At 28.2% G+C, this 16,368-nt stretch overlaps 1 protein-coding gene across 1 annotated transcript; it reads left to right on the forward strand.

The window, feature by feature from the left end:
* Positions 1 to 3,593: 3,593 nt before the first annotated feature.
* On the forward strand, positions 3,594 to 13,002 carry LOC117182296 (ornithine decarboxylase antizyme 1; the record flags this gene model as incomplete). The annotated part of the gene is made up of 4 exons (XM_033375433.1): positions 3,594 to 3,725; positions 7,936 to 8,185; positions 8,276 to 8,433; positions 11,506 to 13,002. Coding segments are annotated over 3 exons (498 nt in total), but the record flags the coding sequence as incomplete, so codon positions are not given.
* Between the last annotated feature and the right edge of the window lie 3,366 nt (positions 13,003 to 16,368).

Genomic DNA, 16,368 nt, shown 5'->3' on the forward strand with positions numbered 1-16,368 from the left:
ACTATTTGGTTGAAAATTTATCTTTTTTGATAGAAAATTATTCTTCTTGATTGAAAATTCAGGTTTGTTTGAAAATGCATGTACATATTTTGTTGAAAATTCGTTTGTTTCGGTAGGAAATTTATCTTTCTCGTGGCAAATTTTATTATTTCGTTGAAAATGTTATTATTTTGTTGAAAAATCTACTTTTTGAGTTAAAAATTAAACTGCTAAAAAAGTATAATCTCTGTGGGTTAAGAATTCAACTCTGGTTTCCAATTTTGCGGAAAAAAATAAGCAACGTGACGAAACAATAGCATCATGTCATGTACCTTGCATGGAAACAAGCTATTATAATTGCATTGCTCGTTTGAACTAAAAATAGAATAACGCTTGGATCATGCTTTTATGTAAGAGAATTTCTCCTCCATATTTCACGTGAGACTTATGCGATATTCAATTAAATTATTTAGAATCTATTCGCTTTAATAAACTTTAATCGACCTTGACCTCAAAACTGGTATTGCACTTGAACCCTATCACGTGTACCCTTGGCACGAGTTTCGAATCGTAAATCTGCGACTTTTTGTAAATGAAATTTTAGATTCTAAAGATTATCTTCAATCTTTTTGTTTTTTTACTGCATACAGCTTTTTTTCTGCATTGTCTCTCTCGAAGTGGATTTTTGATGAAAGAAGATGTGTAGGCGTTGCAATATCGATTTCTGACTCGCGGAGTGGTTCATCTTTCAACCGAGCAGCTTAATTCTTGACAAAAAAGACGTATTTTTATTTTCAAAAAAATTTATTTTAACTAAAAAAAAACAAATGTTTAATTCAAAAACAGTAGTTTTCAGCTACATAATTGAATTTTTAAACAATGAGATTATTTTTCAACTGAAATGGTGAGTCATTAAACAAAATGATTAATTTTTAACAAAGCAGTTTAACTTTCAAACACGTAGTTGAATTTTCAACTATAATGATGAATTATTGAACAAAACAATATATTTTTTAACGAGCTAGCCTTAACTTTTAACCAAGAAGTTGTATTTTCACTCAAAAAAATTAATTTTAGACTAAAATAGTTGAATTTGCAACTATAAAAGATCAAGTTTTAACTAAAAATGTAATAGTTAAAATTTCAATGAACAAAATTAATCTTAAACATTACAAAAGGAATGTTCAATAAAGTACATTTTTTCAAGCAAAAAGATGAGTTCTCAACGAAAATTACAAATCTTTAACGTATTTTTTTCCAACAAATTAGTTTAACTTTTAACTAAATAGTACAATTTTTGTCAGTTTTGTGTAAAAATTTAGCTACTTGGTTGAAAGATTTATTTTTTTCATTGAAAACTTATCTCTTTAGTAGAAAAGTTAACTATTTCATTTTTAGAAAATTAATGTTCCTGATTAAAAGATCGTCTTTTCGATTGAACGTTGAACTCTTGTTTAAATTTCTTTTTTTAAAGATTAATCATTTTAGTTTCAAATTCATCTCTGGTTGAGAATTGATTTTTTAGCTAATTAAACGAAACAATTAAATTTATTATCTATTCCATTTTTGGTTGAAATATGTTATTTTTAATTTTTAATTGGTTTCGGATCCTAAGAAAAAATATATGGAGCTTTTATAATTCATTTTAATTTTTACTACGAGCATTTCATTCAAAAATAGACATTACTGAGGCATCGTTGCATTTTTTGGCAACTCGTTTTTGTAAATTCAGAATTGCAGGCTTGGAAAGCATAATCGAATGAGCGCTCGAGTAGGAAAGGTAAACGTGGGGATGATGCGCAGAAAACGTGACGAAAGATCGTCCTCCCTTTTGTCGCGTTTTTTGCGCATCATTCCCCCCCCCCCCCACTTCTCGAGCGCACGTGCGGTTCTGTTTTTTAAAACTTCAATTTATAGTTTTTTTTTTTTAGTTTCCTTTTCATTGTTGGAGATTCTCCAATTCGGGGAGATTTTCATAAATTTAAAACATAAAAAACGTTTATAATTTACTCTGAAAGTTCAGGATGACCGTTTTTATTGAGGGAAAGTTCCAGGTCATTTTTGGGTCATCAAGCATTTTTTTCCTGGTCATTTTAAAAATAGTTCCTGATTAATAGCAAGCTATTCGAATGATTTTTTTTTCTCATTTCTTCAAACATTTGTCAATCTTTTTTTGCTCTAAAATGGATGTTATTAAATTTATATATTAAACTCATGAAAAAATACAAAATTTGTAAAATTTATTAAATTAGAATTCGAAGCCTCAACAATTTCTAAATGAGAATTCATTAAGATTTTCTTTTATTGACATATTTTCAGAAATTTTGTTCTGAAATCATTTAAATTCGCGATTCTTCAATTCAAAATAAAATTTTTGAATTTTAACAGTTTCACCCAGAAATTATTAAATACGACTCCTTTTCTAAAATGATTAGTTGAATTTTTATGTGTTTTAATTATGATATCATTCGATTTAAAATGTAAAATTCGAAAACCTTTTATTAAACAAAATTCGGTTTTAAAGACTTCAAAAATTAGAACTTAGAAGCGTTTGAAATCGACAATTTTTGATTTCAAAAAGTTTGGGTAGATCAACTGAATATAAATCGTAATGATTTTTAAAAATGAACAGTAAATCAACTATTAGCAAGTGAATAGTAATAAAATTGATTTTACAAGATGATTCGGAATCAAATCAAAATTTAAGTGTTTCCAGATTTTAACATTAATAATTAAACCGTTCCAATTGGAAAGTGACAGTAGTTAAACAAATGTGAACGCCCAATTGAAATTTAAAAATAACTTAAACTAATATATTTATCATTATTATTATATTCAAAGTGATTAATTCTCAGATATTGTTGCAGTCTAAAATTTGAAATTTTTTAATTAAGAAAAATATCAATTGCTTCGAATTTGAAAATATTTGACCATCCATTCAAAATCAGTAATTAGAAAACAAATATTTAAAACTAGACGAAAAAAAAATAATAAAATTTGAATGTTACAATTTTAATTGTTCTATTTGAAAAACTTTTAATTTGTAAGTAAAATTGTTGAATAGAAGCTCTTTAAAAATAATGTCTCCGAAAGAATAGAAAACATTTTTTTCAGAGTACGAGGAAACTGGAAAATAACTTTTTTGTTATAAAAAAAATTAATTTTATTTAGAAAGATTTTAAAAGGTTGCAAAAATGTTCAAAAATGAATATGGAAATTTGAAAAAAAATGTAAAACATGTTGATTTTTTTACATTATTTAAGCTTTATAAAGATTCTTAAACTATTTAAAATAAAAATCCAGATTATACCAAAAAAATCGAATCGTTGAATTTTAATGTTTCTAGCTTAAAATTGCCTAAAATTATATGCAGCTCAGTTTTTATTACTTCAAATAAAAACATTTTTAGCTTTAGAGTTTTAATTTTTTAATTTCATTGAAATGACTGGGAATTTTTTTTTCTTTAATTCAAACAGCCACCCTGCACTATGTATTCTCTGTACGAGAATAAATTTAAAAAAATGAGTGTTTTTGTTGTTTTAGCGAAATGTCCAGCAAATGTGTTGACCGTAGTTTCGAAGAAAGCTCTAGACAGCAGCCTCACTACTGTATAACGCTGGGCGTGGGGCCTCTGTGGTGGTCCTGATGTGCCCCATGCCGCATTGTCTGTATCCACAGTCAACACAGAGAGCCGCGGCGTGGGGATTAAGCAGAGTAAGCTCTCTGTGAGCTCCCACATTGTGCAAGTAAGTCCATCACTTATTTTTCAGAAGACAATAAACATTTCAAATTACAATATTCCGGCCTCGGACTCACTTTTCTTGAGCGATGACACTATTTTACTACTGTTTCAAAAAAAAAAAAAAAAAAAAACGAACACCAAATTCACTATTTTCTCATAATTGTCGGCTAAAGACACTATTTTTTTTACCTTTTTCTTAAAAATTATTTTTCAACTTTGTCACTGCCACAAATCCTATAGAGTTTGGCAAAACATACTTAAATCGGCCGGTAGCTCAGACATAAGCGCTTTGACTTTATAGTCAAAAGGCTGCGTGTTCGAATTTTTTATTTATTAAAATGTATATAAGTGTAATTTTCGGATTTTCTCGCCGACATTTAAAATTTTTTCAGTAGGTTAATTTAAAAACAAGAAAACTATCAGCTAGGTAAAGATGGTATTTATATTTTGTATCTGCCGAAGAAAATTCTCTTCGACGCAAACAAAAAATTAGGTGTGTTTCCCAATAGACATTTAAAAAAAAGTCTTGTTCTTGTAAGAAATAATAATTTTAAATATAATTGTTAAACCTTATAAAAACAATAAAATTTATAGAAAATAAATCGGTTTGCGTAAAGGAGAATAAAGTTGAAAATTTTTAGATTTTCCGTGAGAAAAAAAAATTTCAATAAAGAAAAGGTGACTTTTCAACAAAAAATATAATAGTTGATATTTCAAGCAACAAAATATTTTCATTTTAAATCAAAAACAGTTTAATTGAATCAAAACGGACGAATTTCCAAAAAAAAATAGTTGAATCCTAAACCGAAACGCATTAAATTTCAAAGAAACAGATTCATTTTTAACTAATAGGATGAGTTTTCGACAAAACAGTTTAATTTTCAGCGAAATAGTTCAATTTTTAACCAAAAATACATATTTTTAAAGCAGAAGATTACTGTGCTACCAAAAAGATGATTTCTTATGATAATACATACATTTTTTAGGAAATAATTGAATTTGCAACCAAGAAGTTTAATTTCTACCAAAAAATACGAATTTTCAACAAAATACGTAAATTTTGCACTAAGTAGTTTGAACAAAGGATATCAAGTTAGTCCAAATTTCATTTGAATCATTTTTGGTTTAATTTTAGGATAAAAAATGCAGTTTGTAGTTTAAAACTTTTATTAAGGAGAATTAATTCTCAATCAAAAAAATAATTTTCTACGGAACAGTTTCATTTTATACTAAATAGTTGAATTTTCTATCTATAAAGATGATTTTGAAAGAATAATGTGATAGTTCATACACAATAGAAGAATATCTTAATTTATAGAAAGAACAGTTGGATTTAACATTTAAAATGAATTTCCAACAAAATACCTCAATCCTTAACTAAAACAGTTGAATTTTCAATCAAATTGTTATATTTTTAAACAAAAAATGGATTTTCTACTAAAAACTAATAAGATGCATTCGAAATACAAATGGAGCAGTTAAACTTCCATTAAGGAGAGCTAAGTTTTAATTGAAAAAAACGAATTTTTTAAAAAATAGTTTTATTTTGTACGAAATAATTAAATTTTTTCAAATTGTTCAATTTTCGAGAAAAATATATGAATTTTTTACAAGACAGTTGTATTTCCAACAAAAAATTTAATTTTCAACCGAAAATTAGTTATTTTTACAAAATACTTTAAATAAAATAAAGTAAAATTCTTACAGAAAAAGATGAGAGTTCGAACCAAAAAGATGAATTCTCAACAATTATCAACCAGAAAATTTGTGTCAAGCGAAAAAATACAATTAAATTGTGGAATTTTCAACAAGCCAGTTGAATTTTCATTCCAAAAATAAAATTTTAATAAAAAAAAAACGAATTGCCATCGGTGAGATGCTGCGAAATTTTGTCATGAACGAATTTGAAAAAAGTATTCTTTGTACTTTATTATTAGTAATATTAATCCCATTTTACAAGTCTGTTAAAGTCAAAATAGTTGATTTTTTTATTAGAAATTTGAATTGTTAACTCGAAAAGTTGAATTTTCAACAAAAAATTAATTTTCCACAAAATAGTCTAATTTTTAAACAAATATTTGAATTTTCAACCGACTTGCCAACAGAGAACCAAAAAGACGAAATTTCAGCTGAAAAGATTAATTTTCATCAAAGTCAAACATTTATTTTTAATAAAGTGATTCAACCCAGAAGTTGAATTTTCCAATTAGAAAGTCGAATTAAAAAAAAAATTTAACTTAAGAAAGAAACAAAGTTCATCCAAATTTTAGAAATTTCAATCCAAAAGACGAATTTTCTGTAAAAAAATGTTGCATTTTTAAGCCGGAAATATGAACTTAGGACAAAAAAGTTAACTTTTAACGAAAGACTTGCATTTTCAAACAATAAAGAGAAAAAAATTTACCTAAAAGATTAGTTTTTTTTACCAAAGTAGACCAAATTTCAAGTAAAAAAGATTAATTTCCAACCAAAAATGGAAAACTTACATTTTCCGATAAAAAATTTGATTGAAAAAATAAGAAATGATAAAATAATTTAATTTTTAACCAAACAGAAGATCCTTTCACAAAAAAATAACTTTTTAAGAAAACAGTTAAAAGTTTGCCTGAACAGCTACATTTTTAATTAAAAAATATTTACTTTAAACAAAATAGTTCAGATTTTAACCAGAGATGAATTGTTAACTAAATGCCTAAATTTTCAAACAGAAAAGTAGATTTTTCGACAAAAGAATTGAATTTTGCAATAAAGAACGATGTTTCAATCCTGAAAAAAATTCAATCGCATTGTTCCATTTTTAGGTAAAAAAGACGGATTTTCTACAAAACACTTAAATTTGCAAACCAAAAATATAAATTTTCATATTAATTTTTTTCATTTAATTAATTTTTTTTTAAACAATATTTTCGAACAAAATACTTGAATTCGGAAACAATTAGTTGAGTTTGCAAAAAAAAATCCCCCCAAAATGGAAAAGTTCAATTTTGAGTACAAAAATTAAGTTTTATCAAAACCCAAAATTATTTTTTAATAAAGCAAAGTCGAATTTTCAAAAAATAAAGATTTTTCAGTCCAGAAAGAAAAAAAGTTCATCCAAATTTTTTTCAACTTTCAATCCAAAAGACGAATTTTCTGTAAAAAAAGTTGAATTTTCAACCAAAAATAGAAAACTTACATTTCCAGTTAAAAAATTTAATTTCAAACAAAAAAAGGCACAGTTAAAAGTTTGCCTGAACAGCCATATTTTTATTTAACAGAGAATCATTTTCAACAGAATAGTTCAAGCTTTAACTAAAGACATGAATTTTTGACTAAAATAATTAATATTGAAGTGGAAGAGTTTAATTTTCAGTAGATAAAACTAATTTTCAACCAGAAGAAAAGTGAACTTTCAACCAAAAATTGTGAATTTTTACACAAAAAAGATTAAAAATTGAAACCGAAAACAGTTGAATTCAACCGACAGAGAAGAATTTTCAACAAAACAGGTGAATTTTCAACCCAAAAAGACAAATCTTCAGCCCAAAATTTTGAATCTTGAACAAATTTGTTCAATTTTTAACTAAAAATAGCAATACAAGAAAAGTAGATTGCTAACAAGAATATTATATTAATTTTTTGAACCAGGTCAAAAATTGCGGGAGTTAGGTTTCCGGCCGTGTAAAAATAAAAAAAAATAAATAAAAAAAAGGCGCCGACGGAAAAATGCTGCGAAGCCGCAATTTTGAAATTAACGAATTTGAAAAAAAAAATTCTCCATACTTTATTATTACAGTATTTATAAATGCCATTTTACAAAATTCTAAATTTCAATAATTATGAAAAGAGCAAAAAAAAAAGTTATTTACAACAAAAAAGTTTTTTCACAATTATACATATTTAGGACCAGACCAGAGTGTGATAATAAGTTGGGAAATAAAAAAAAAGTGTTGGTAAGGTAGGAATCTGGTCACGTGACCCACTCATCACATGGCCTTAACCCCTTCAAAAATCAAGTTAATTTCACACTTTTTGATTTCTGGACTATGCGATACGTATTATTTTTGTTGTTGCTGAGAATTCGTGACACTATTTACACTATTTTTAATCTCGCAAAGTGAAATGAAATCCGTGGCCGGTATATTATCGCGAAAAATGCCCAGTAAATTGTATGAAATTTGTATGTGTTTACTTAACGTTGTTTTACCGCCACCACCACCACTACCACCAATCAGGAGGATGAATTATTAAAAGCTTTGAAAGCCAACGAGTCGCTGCGCCTGACCTTTGCTCTTCAGCTGACAGAGAGTACTTCCGTCGAATGGGAGACTCTGATCTGGCGAAAATGTCTTTACATTCGCGTGCCGAGCTGTCTGCTGCCGGAGGGCTCAAAAGAGGGATTCGTGTCGCTGCTGGAGTACGCCGAGGAAACTCTTCACTGCACCAACATCGTAGTTTGTCTGCGCAAAGATCGCTCGGATCGAGGTACTTGCCGATTTTCATTCTTCGAATTCGATGAAAGCCACTGTGACGATACGTCGCTCTCTTCTAAATCACTTTGTTATTATCGTTTAGCCATGCTGGTGCGAACCTTCATGTTCTTGGGCTTCTCGGTGCTGCCACCAAATCACGCCTTGGTACCGCCAGGCAGTGACGCTGGCAACCTCTACATGCTCTATGCCGTTGAGTAGTTCTCTAATCACGGCTCGCATCTCTCAAATTTAACGCAATAGGTAGTAGTACTCTATCACAACATCTAACTATCTATTATCTATTATTTATTATTATTACAATCCTTTACTTTACTTGATTTTTTTTTTATATTTTCTTGAAAACAACATTATTCCCGAAAAATGTGTGTCCCATTTTCAATCTTCAAAAAAAAGGGTCTACCAACATTTTCTGTGAATGATTGGGTGGCCACCCATCCGAGATAAAGCCGGCAGAGAAATATCACTCACCGGGTTTGAAAGTTTCCCATTTCAGAAAGCATCAAAATTTCAAAGTGTTTCATGTACCGGAAGTTTCGAACGTTCAAATGAACGAAATATTTTTTTAAATTTCCATTTTGCTCATCAATATTGTTCCAACTGTAATTTAAAATATACATTATATTTTTGTTCCGATAATAAATTATTTCCAATCTAAATAAACAGACAATTTAAAACGTTTTTTGGTTTACAAAGTCATCAGTAATAAATTTCGTTCATTTGAATGTTCAGAACTTCAAGCGCATAAGTGTTTCGAATAATTTAACTTTAAAAGTTCACAATATTTTAAATTGTGAAAGATCATAATTTTTTTTTTTTCAAGATTCCTGGAAACATTTTAAATAAGTTTTGTAATTTAAAACCTTATTTTTCATGACGTTAAAAAGAATTTTTAGAACTGTAAAAAACTAATTTGAAAGATTCTAAGGCATTTTTTAAGTTTTTTTTTAGAATTTTAAAAATTACAACCGGGTTTGAAATTTTTCATTTAGAAAGTATCAAATTTTCAAAGAGTTTAGAATAATTTGGAGTTAAAAATTGCACAATATTTTTCGTCATCTTTTAAATTCTGAAAGATAATACATTTTTTTAAGATTACTGAGAAAATTTTTTATAATTTTTGTATTTTAAAACATTAACTTTATGTTGCTGAAAAAAATTTGAAAAATATTTTAAAAACCACCCGGCAGAACCAGGATAAAGCCGGAAAAGAAATGTTACATCGGTTTTAAAAGTTTCCCTTTAGAAATCATCAAATTTTCAGTGTTTAGAATGATTTAATTTTAAAAGTTCACAATATTTTGCATTCTGAAAGATGATAAATTATTATTATTAAGGTTCCTGAGAATTTTAAAAATAATTTTGGTATTTTAAAACATTAATTTCATGCCGTTAAAAATATTTCCATAATTGTCAAAAACTAATTTCAAAGATTCTAAGGCATTTTTTTGTTTAGTTTTTTAGGATTTTAAAAATTACACCGGGTTTGAATCTTTCCATTTAGAAAGCATAGAATTTTCAAAGTGCTTAAAATAATATTGAACATTTAAAAATTCACCATATTTCTCTAAATATTTTAAATTCTGGAAGACAATAAATTATTTTTTAAAAGATTCCTGAAGAGTACTTTAATAATTTTTGGTATTTTAAAACATTAATTTTATGTTGTTAAAAAAAGATTTTCAGAACTGTCAAAAACTAATTTGAAAGATTCTAAGACATTTCTTTAGTTTTTTAGAATATTAAAAATTACACCGGATTTGAAAGTTTCCAATTAGAAAGCATAGAATTTTCAAAGTGTTTAGAATAATATTAAACTTAAAAAATTCTCAATATTTTTTGCCATATTTTTAATTCTGAAAGATCATCATTTTTTTTTAGATTCCTGAGAAAGTTTTAAATAATTGTTGGATTTTAAAACATTAATTTTATGTTGCTGAAAAAAATTTGAAATTATTGTTAAAATATACCCGGCAGAACAGGCATAAAGCCACGAGAAAAATATTGCACCGATTTTGAAAGTTTTTTATTAGAAAGCACCAAATTTTCATGGTGTTTAGAATAATTGAACGTTCAAAGATAACAATATTTCTCGAAATATTTTAAATTCTGCAAGATAATAATTTCTATTTAAGATTTCTGAGAAAATTTTCAATAATTTCTTATTTTATAACATTATTTTTATGTTAAAAAAGATGTTGAAAAATATTTCCAGAATTATTAAACACTAATCTGAGAGATTTTAAGGCAAATTTTTTTTATTTATTTTAAAAAACCATCCGGCAGAACCGGGATAAAGCCGGGGCAGAAATATTACACTGATTTTGATTGTTTCATTGTCAAAAATTAATATGAAAGATTCTAAGGCAATTTTTGTTAGTTTTTTTTTTAGGATTTTACCAAATCTGGTGACACATTACTATTACTTTAAAAGAATAGGACAAATTTATATTTCGAAAAAAAATGTTGACGCTTTTTAAAGGTTTTGAAAGATTTCAAGACATACATTTTTTTAGTTTCCTGGGAAAATTTTAAATAATTTTTTATTTTTTTAAATTATTTTTAAGAGAGCGTTTAAAAAAATAGCAATAGATTTTCAAAATTGTCTAGAACGAATCTGGAAGATTTTATGGTGTTTTCTTAGGATAAAAAAATGATTAAACATTAAACTTTTTTTAAGCAAGTTTTTAATTAAATCTAGATTTGGAAAATTTTCAAAATAAAAATTTTGAAGTTTGAAAATATCGAAATATTTCAAGATAAAATATATTTTTTAAAGATTTCCGAAAAAAAATGTTACGATTTTTTATATTGAAAAAATCATTTTAAGAGAATAATTTTGGTAAATTATCAATTTTTATGTATATTAATAGTAATTGAGCAATTTTTACTTTGAAATGACTTAAAATTATAGAATTTGGTAAATTGATATTAATTTTGCAAATTTAGAAATTGATGCATTCTTTAACTTAGAGCATACAAAAATATAGCTCGAATATATGTTTTTTAACCAGAAGTCTTTGTGCTGTTCAATTTGTAAAAGTAAAAAAAAAAATCAGTTTATTGTCATTATTAATGAATTTTTTTATTTCAATGGTCGTGAACATTTTTTGCGAACCAGAAAATAACCGGAATTTTTTTTCTCATTTTGAAACCGGGCCACCCTGTTGATGTACAAAGCTGTTTTCAACAAGAATAATTTATTTATCATTTCCATATATTTTCTCCCTTGATAATCTGCCTATTATTTGTCCATACTTTTATTTGCTTTTTGTCATTTCAGGTATCATTTTCCGAGTTTTTTTTTTTTTTTAGCACCAGAGGAAGCAGCATGCGGAATTTGTTTTCATTGTCGGTTTTTGATGTGTGCGCATCACACAATACTTTGTCTTTTTCTTTTTATCACCAAGGAATGAAAAATCAGGATAATAGGAGGTAAATCGTATTTTAAAATATTAGCGAAATGGGCGTTAAATTTCAGAGAAGTCAGCAAAAAGTAGAGGGAGAGAGGGTCAACAAGTACTTAGTCGCGCAGATATGTAGAACATGTACTATCGGGCTTTCGGCGGATATAGGCATTAATTCATTCTCTTGATCACACAATGTTGAAATTACTCTACATCGTGTTAAAAGAAAGAAAAGAAAAAAAACAATGCTCACGAAGCTTTTCCCACGTATTTCGGAGATGTTTCGACGATCCCGTTCTCTCGCCTTGCAAGATCCAGGCATGACGGACCTTGGATTGTCGAATCATCGAGAAAGTTTATTATCGACAAATCTCTTGTGTATTAATTGTGGCAGATTGGGTTTCACCACGTTATATATAACATACATATATTTTTACTCTCAAGTTTTATTATTTTCTCTAGTTATTAATTTAGTCGATAAGTGCTGTATTGCTTAGGTCGCACGTTTTTTTTTTTTTAATCTACTACTAATTTTTTTAACCGTGACCAAACAGATTGAAATTAAATAATATTCCAGTCTATTTTTCAATAGTGTTGTTTGATAATGTATCGATTTTTTTTCTTAAAGTTTTCAGAGTTAAATCCACTTTTCTACCAAAATTTTTTGTTTTTTGCTTAGTCTTTGCAGTTTTAAACGTGCTCGACCGAAAGTATATTAAGTATTACTTTAAGTATTCGCTTAGTTTGTAAGGCGACTTTTACGAAAAATATTTTTGATTTACTATTCAAGATTTTCGAAGGGATAATAAAATTGGACGCACATCGATCATATCCACACGAGTTTCTATTCATATTATTATAGTAGATATAATATATGTCGGGATAGCGTGTTGTGAGAGGCTTCGTTATGAAATATTGTCATTGTTGCTGCTAGATATCACTATTTGTTTAATTAAAATTATAATATATTAGTTTGTAATTGATTCACCGAGTTGGTTATGTCCGATTTTTGGTAATTCCCAATCTATTAACATGAGAGGCTTCTTGTTAATAAATGCGCTCTATAGCGTTAACTTAATAACAGACACCAATAAAATGTGAAAATGACAAAAAAAATGAAAATTTTTCGAAAATAACAAAAATATGACATATAAATATATTGTAGCTGGTCAGATGTGTGAGTAGGTAGGTAAATCACTGATGGATATGTCGTCGTTTGTGTCTTATCAAGAAGAGACATTGTTACATTTGTCTCGCAATTTCCAAAAGCAAAGATTAGAGATACTTGTATATTTACAGGAAACTTAAAAGCCACGAGCAATCTGACCCTTCTTTTAGCATTATAGGATATATACACACACACACAACTTAAAATTGCTAAATAAAGGTTCCATAAAATATGAAATTGTATATCATTTACTCAAGACACACACCTCTTTCCAGCTCAGGGAACATCTATTAATTTCGATTTTTTATTTTTATTTCATTTTTTTTATATTTATTTTTTAATTTTCGATTATTTTTATCCTTTGTTTGCCAGCCGTTAGGTAGCGCTAGTGATGCGATATCGGAAATATCGATATATCGATATTTTTTCTCAAAAACCATATTTTTGGATCACGCCGTGTGTAACGGGAGAAAAAATTGTTTTCCCAAACTTTTACCTGCATGAATATCGTTTTATTATTTTGATATCTTATATATAGAAGATTTTCAGTAAACGTATTCAAGCTCTATAACCTCAAAATTGAGTTGCCTCACATTCCGCACTTTACTATTCCTATGTACGCTCGACATTTTACGTTTTATTAAAGTACATTTGAGTACAAAATTGTTTTAAAAAATTTTTATTTTAGCTTTTTTCTTCGGTACGCATCACAACCGCAAGTACACATTTATCATTCGTTCGTTGGCTCACGTGTTCATTCATTGGAGAAATGGAGCCAATGAAAGAACACGTTTGAGAAGATCGAAATCTAGAGGTGTTCTGTAATTGGCTGTTCATTTTACGTCTTGCTTGCATGGGATTTCACCCTCGACCTGAAACATCGACATATAGAAATGGACCGGTAACGCTTTGGGGAGAACTGAAATGGGCTCTAGAGAGAGAAAAAATATATGAGATGAGACCTGCCCTTATCTATTTCAGGACTCTGTCAAGTGAATTGGTGGCCCCGGGTATTGCCTAGTTAATTAAAAAAAAGATAAACTAATACATTAGAAAATTGTAGTTATAGTAAATTGAATTTTAAAGAAAATTCATGTAAAATAACCTGTTTCAGATAGATTATTTTAAAAACTTGGTAACCTTAAATTCTTGTTGAAATTGGATTGAAAATGCTACAATAATAATCGTTTTGTGAGTTCAAAAATAATGTAAAAACTGTCAAAAATTTGAACAATATTTCTATAACATAAAAAATAACCATTTGTATTGCATAGGTACAACATTTTATATTTTGAGGTTTTGCTTTTGTTGTAACACAATTCTGGAAAGTGCGATAAACGTCACATTATTGGGGCCAGGCTGGGTCTGCTCAAAGATGGTCGACTCCCATGGGTGCGTTTGACCACTTATAGCGACACTAGCGCAATCTACAATGAGGTGGAAAACTAAAGCGTATCCATGTGTTCGTGCACGTAAATGTGTATCTTATTTGAATGGGTTACATGAATTAAAATTAGAGAAAGTAAACGAATTAATTCAAAATTATACAAATTTAAGACGAAAAATATGTAAATACTGTTTCCTGTACCATTTTTCGGCATAAATTTGTAAAATTTTGCAATAATTCTCTAATAAATGAAGAATTACATAAAACATGAAATGTAACCTTTTTTTAACATTTTATGTATTCGCATTATAATAGAGAAGTGAAATCAGTGACATCCTGGCACAGCACAAACATTTCAATTTCTTTAACTTTGTTTATTTTTTAATGTCCTGATTTCACTTCATACGGTGAAACACAACTTTTTTGAACTTAGCAAAATTTGAAGTTTGTTGACGAAGACATAACCTCAACGAACATTAGAATGGCGGCTAAGATATATTAAGAAAATATTACCCCCAATCATGCCCCTACAGTAGAGCCATCTACAAGGAGGTGGATAACTACAAAAGTATATGTGATCACACGCGCCCATGGAGTCGACCCAGCCTCATTGGGGCACTCGCGACATAAACTACGGTCCTGTGCTGCGCCAAACTTCACCCAACGAAAATATTCTCGACCAATCAGCTTTATCTAGAAAGAGACAGGTCTACGCCTCATGTTTCTTCTCTTTTTAGAGCCCAGTGCCGTTCTCCCCACAGCATTACCGGTCCATTTCTATATGTCGATGACTTAAAAGCAGTGATCCCAACTTTGACATGTTGAGCTACTGCGCTTTACTGGCGCAGCGGGCCTCATCAGTCATTAGCCGCTATTGGCGCGCGAAATAAAGATTAAAAATTATATTTATACAGACCGTCATTTCAACCCCTCATTTATATGCATTATTTTTTTCATCATGAATAATTAATTGGCATTTTTTATTTGGAAAATATTTTTAATTTTTAAAAGATTTTTTTTATAAAAAAAAAAGTTCACAAATTTTAAAAAACTTTACCATTTTTTGAAAAAAAAACTTTAACAAATGATTCCAAGACGCTGAGGTCGAAAGTACAATTTCAGACTTTTCAGTACAATTTCTTGCTAACGTACGTACAATTCCCAGATCTCAATGTGGAAAACCTGACTGTGGTGCGTATTCAGACCAGCCTCTTGTCACCGAGAGTTGAAAATGGCCCATGTGTTGAAAACGGCCGTGCGGAGGCGCTGGTTTTTTTAAAAGTAGTTTTAACACAGTGGATTTTTCTAATAAATGTTTTTCTTTTTTTTTATCGAATCATTTCCATTAATTATCGCTGCGGTATGAAAATCAGGTTATAAAAATGAACTCAGAGAACACCCGAAGACCCCGAATAAAAGAGTTAGAAACTTCTTAATAATCATGAAAGAACACCATTTTCTTAAAATTGTTCAAGATTTACAGATTTTTTAGGTAAACTGAATTTTGTCAGGGTGTGAAAAAAAGTTTCTTGAAATTCATGGAAAATTAAAAAATTTTTAAAAAGGGTTTGAAAGATTTTAAAGCAAAATTTTGTAATTTTGTCTTATTTCATAATTTCAGAAAAAATTTGAGTAAGTTTGAGAGATATTCAAAAATTTTGAAACGATTCAAAAATAATTAAAACTTGTAAAGTTTTTTTTCTACATTTTGTAAAGATTCACGAAAGCGAAAGATATTTTTTCAGGTTCCTAGGGAAAATTAAAATAATTTTTTATTTCGAAAAATTAATTTGAAGAGATTATTCAGAAAGATTTTCGAGGATTTCAAAAATGGACAAAGAAGAAGCTGAAAGATTTTAGGGTAATTTTTAAAATTTTGCAGAATAAATGAAAAATGCAGGAAAAATTTAAATAATGTTTAGAAATTAGAAGGTTTAGGTCTGACAAAATTTAAAATTAAAGAAAAATATTCATTATATTCTTGTGAGTTTCAAATAATTTTTTATTTTGAACAATGAAGTATAAGAGAAAATTGAAAAAGGTTTTTAAACACAAGAAACGATTTTCTAACATTTCTAAAAATATTTTAGAAGATTTTAAAGCAAAATGTTTCAATTTGGTAAGATTGCAAAATAAAAACTAACAAAAATCGGGTAAATTCAAGGAATATTTAGTAGAACTGAAAATAATTTTGAAATTTTTCAAGGAAACAAACA

Source organism: Belonocnema kinseyi, chromosome 2 (genome assembly GCF_010883055.1).
Source record: "Belonocnema kinseyi isolate 2016_QV_RU_SX_M_011 chromosome 2, B_treatae_v1, whole genome shotgun sequence".
NCBI lineage: Eukaryota > Metazoa > Arthropoda > Insecta > Hymenoptera > Cynipidae > Belonocnema > Belonocnema kinseyi.